The sequence below is a fragment of the Aptenodytes forsteri genome, unplaced genomic scaffold (genome assembly GCF_000699145.1).
Source record: "Aptenodytes forsteri isolate BGI_AS27 unplaced genomic scaffold, ASM69914v1 Scaffold418, whole genome shotgun sequence".
NCBI classification, from domain to species: Eukaryota; Metazoa; Chordata; class Aves; order Sphenisciformes; family Spheniscidae; genus Aptenodytes; species Aptenodytes forsteri.
Window position 1 is genome coordinate 46,532 of NW_008795245.1, and position 3,904 is coordinate 50,435.

General features: G+C 37.0%; 1 protein-coding gene across 1 annotated transcript in view; it reads right to left on the reverse strand.

Moving 5' to 3' along the window:
• Window positions 1-208: 208 nt before the first annotated feature.
• Window positions 209-3,904, reverse strand: part of GAS2 (growth arrest specific 2) — a 91,875-nt gene continuing 88,179 nt past the window's right edge. Inside the window, exon 7 of the mRNA XM_009278764.1 lies at window positions 209-427. Coding sequence (XP_009277039.1) covers window positions 209-427 — 219 coding nt within the window. The remainder of the gene's footprint in view (window positions 428-3,904) is intronic.

Below are 3,904 nucleotides of genomic sequence, written 5' to 3' on the forward strand. Positions count from 1 at the left end.
TAATTAGCCTATCAAGGGTAATTTGCTATAAAAGATACAGTACTAGAAATAAATAGTTCTACATTTCAAAGATCTTCAAAATGGGTTGCCATTTCCAGTCTGTCTTAAATTTTCCAAAGTCCTTGTAAAGCGTAAACTAAATTTACTACACTTGAGAAAAAAATTTGGACCTACGTACATAGAGTCCCAATCACATGAGAAGCTTATTTCACTTAATCTCCTTCTTGGTTTTGTAATGGGCAGAAACAACCAGATAATTGTCTGGATTCATGTCCCTGAGGGTTGGAGACTTGCTCTGGATTGGAGAAGTTTTCCCATCCACTCGGGAGATCTGCAACATTCGGCACGGGTCATGCTTCAGTAAGTAACCTGCAAAAGTCTCCCATCCTCCTCCAACACGAACCATCACATGTTTGTTGTGCAGCATCTGAAATTACATATGCAGGAAAAAAAAACCCAAAAACTCTTGAGAGGGAACCATTCACTGGGAAATCACATTTTTTTCTACTGGAAAAAACTGTGCTTACTTCAATTAAAAGTCACAGACGTATGTTGGTAGTCTGCTTTATAATAAAAGGAAAGGAAAAGAAATAGTAGAATGGTTTTTCTTTGAATTTAATAAGTAAATTTAAAAACCTGTAAGAAAATGAGATAGTATTTAAAACTAAAAATTTTCATATTTTATGTAAACAATGCTACATGTTTTTCTAGTCCTGTAGCACCGAGTGATCCTGTTCTTCATGCATTTAGTATAATCACGTTCGGCAACATGAATGTTTTTCAGATTAACTTTTTGAAAATACGTTAGTAAAGACACCATTTTATATGTCTTGAAACTGGCTTTTCTTTATAGGATAGGGATCTATAAAAAAAGGACTAGTGAACGGCAAACAACCAAAACAATCTCTACCTCCTAAAATATCAAAAAAGTTATTTAAGAAAAGGAAGTACCATTTAGTTTAACGATTTAGAATCGCTGACACACATTCTAACTAAAATAGCCTAATGTTGTAATGAAATCAGTCTAGTGAGGGTTATCAGAAATAATGTATCTGGAACTGTTTGGAGATACCGAAATTTACGCTGAGTTGTGAAAGAAAATACAAGAAAAGTCCCCAGGCTCTTACTAGTGGGAAAGCTCAGTACTGCTTATGCTGCTGTCTTTATTCCAGAAACACTGGGGCTTAACCTACAAAGGAATTTCAGGTTGAGAGGGGCAGCTAACTGCCAAAGTAGGTACCTATCTCTAACGTATATCCTCCAGATCCACACTCGGTTTTTGCCTAAACTCAAATAAAATTTTTCACCAAGTACCAATGTAACTTCTCCCATGTCTGCACCTGCGAGTTCAGCCGGCAGTTTCACCGATTTCTCTTCTCCGGTTCTCCATGCAGAACAGACAAATCAATAGCAGGGAGGTATCATAAAGCAGCACATTCTATAGAAGCCACATCATAAATCACGCATTGAAAAATGCTTTGATTAGTACATCTCATCAAATGCTAAACATCATTTAGCCGTAACACCAGAAATTAAAAATTGGCCCTGTAAAAGGCACGCTAGAAGATGTTTAACGTAGTCTGGGTAATGACATTTGGATTTATGGCTGTGATGTGTATATGGGCTCTTCTGCATGTCCAAAACTCCCTCGAGGGCTGACAGTATTTGCAGTTGAGACTTACGTGGCACATAAGCCTCTTGTAACACAGCACAATTCCGATTAGTACACATAGCATAGACAACAAAACAAGAAAAATTCTCAATCAAACAAAATCACAGATAATAAAAGGCAAAAATGTAACTCTTAAAAAAAAAACCCAACCAACAAACACCCCACCTCAGCCTAAAAATACGTTGTTCGACTTCTGTTACATGAGGAGCCGGATTCACCTGGAATGAAGAAAGCATGGAAAGCTGTACAGCTTTCTAAAGTTTGAAAATCAGGGTAAGCTTCTAAGGAATCAAACTCTTCATTTGAATAAGCAGCTGCAGATGAAATCTTGTTTGAAAGTTTTCATTTAAAACATTTTAATGCAGAGGAAATAATTGTTCTTGCTTCTGCATTGTGGTTTTTATGTGAAACACAGTGGGAAATCAATTCAGCTTTACAGATACTGAAAAATAAAGTTACTTCTGATCCATCCTAACGAGAGCACGCTCAAGTACTCTTAGTTTAATTAACATCTCTCAGCTACTGAGACTGTCTGTGCTGTTGCTCTGGGTTGTAGGAGAGTTTGCCTCTGCAATAGCTATGCGCAAGTGAGGTTTTTCTCTAGATTTATATGGATATGAAAGCAGAATCAGACGCACTTCTTCGCCAATCACACTTTTTCTCTTCCCTCTCCAGCTTTGTATTTTAGTGTCGAGACTTCATTTTGAACTGACAATGGTATGATCAGCCTTCAGCGGTATGAGATTTGAATCAAGTCTTTCATCTGGACAATATATCACGAAAGAAGCAAATGGTTTTTACATCGTTTGGAAACTGCAGTTCAAATGGTGACACAGCCTCAAGACAAAGGAGTCTACAGAATTTTATTTAGCAACTTTCTCCTCTTTGAATGTCTAAAAAGCATTTGAGAAATGCCCCCAAAACTTTTCACACAAAAGCATTTTAAGCCCAACTGCGGTCCGCTACAGCATGTGATGCTGCTGTGGGAAGGAGTTAACAGCTTCCACATACTGTCACGGGGGGTTCACGTTCCAAGAGCAGCTAGTATCTGGACTTTTGATTAAGAGTTAGGAACGGAAAGTTAGCAAAAAGTGTATTTGGTTCAATTTCCCTTAGGGACTACTGTGCAGACAAACAAAACCTACTGCTGGTATGTTATTTCCTGATGCTCAGGTTAAGCGTACAACTTCTGTCTTTCCCCTCTATTTTCCTTCTCTTTGTACTATTATGCTGTTATAAAAGTCATTGAATGCTTGCTTTCTATAGAGACTGGGTTTTCCTACATCCAAAATATAGTCATTGTTCATGCTGTGCTGTGCCACAAAAGCACTATTTTACTCCTACGGCCATATTTTGATGCTAGTAACACCAGCACAAATCCAGAATAATTCTGCTAGCTTCAGAATTGCTCCAGGTTCACAGACGTAGAAAGGATTTCTCACCAAGGGGAAAAAAAAAAGAACAAAATAACTTGCTCTACTTTGTAACTGAAAAAGCAGTTTCCTCCCCAACATACTTCAGCTGAAGATGAAACTTTTGAGATTTTATGATCCGCCCAATTCAGCTTTTCCATTGCATGAGATCTCTGAGACAGAAAAAGATGGATTCTACAATAATAAAGTTCATTAGTCAGTTACCAACGTAAATAAATTCATGACATACGTGTATTTTCACACTGCTATCCAGCCAATTGAAACTGGGAAAACCCTTTCTGTAAAATAAAATCCAACATATGTTTACAATTGCCACAAATCTTCATTATTTCTGTTGTGTCTGAAGCAGGGCTGTCACTAAAGCTGTTCCTTCTAGAATCTGTGTTTAAGTTAGAACAGTTGAATCTATGGTGAAGCAAACAGATGAGAAACCAGATGACCAGACAATAGCATCACGGAGGAGGAATTATAGACGGTTTTAGTAGGCATTAAGGCTGTATCAAGAGATAGCATGAAAAATAGTCAACAAAAGTTAAGCTGTCATTGCATAGAACTTTGGCATCAAAGTGAAACGTAGTCTAAATGGTTCTGGGTTTCACATAAATAAGTTTAGAGAACCTTATGGCTTATTGAAGACATATTAGGCTGTATGTAAAGATATTTAAGCTCATGTAAATGAGTATAGTTTTACTGACTTGAAAAAAAAAAAAAACCTATTCTGTTTTATTGGAACCAAAAATCTGGCCCAATATTGTTATTCTTCAGATTCTATTATAACTTTCTGAAAGAATATTGTGGG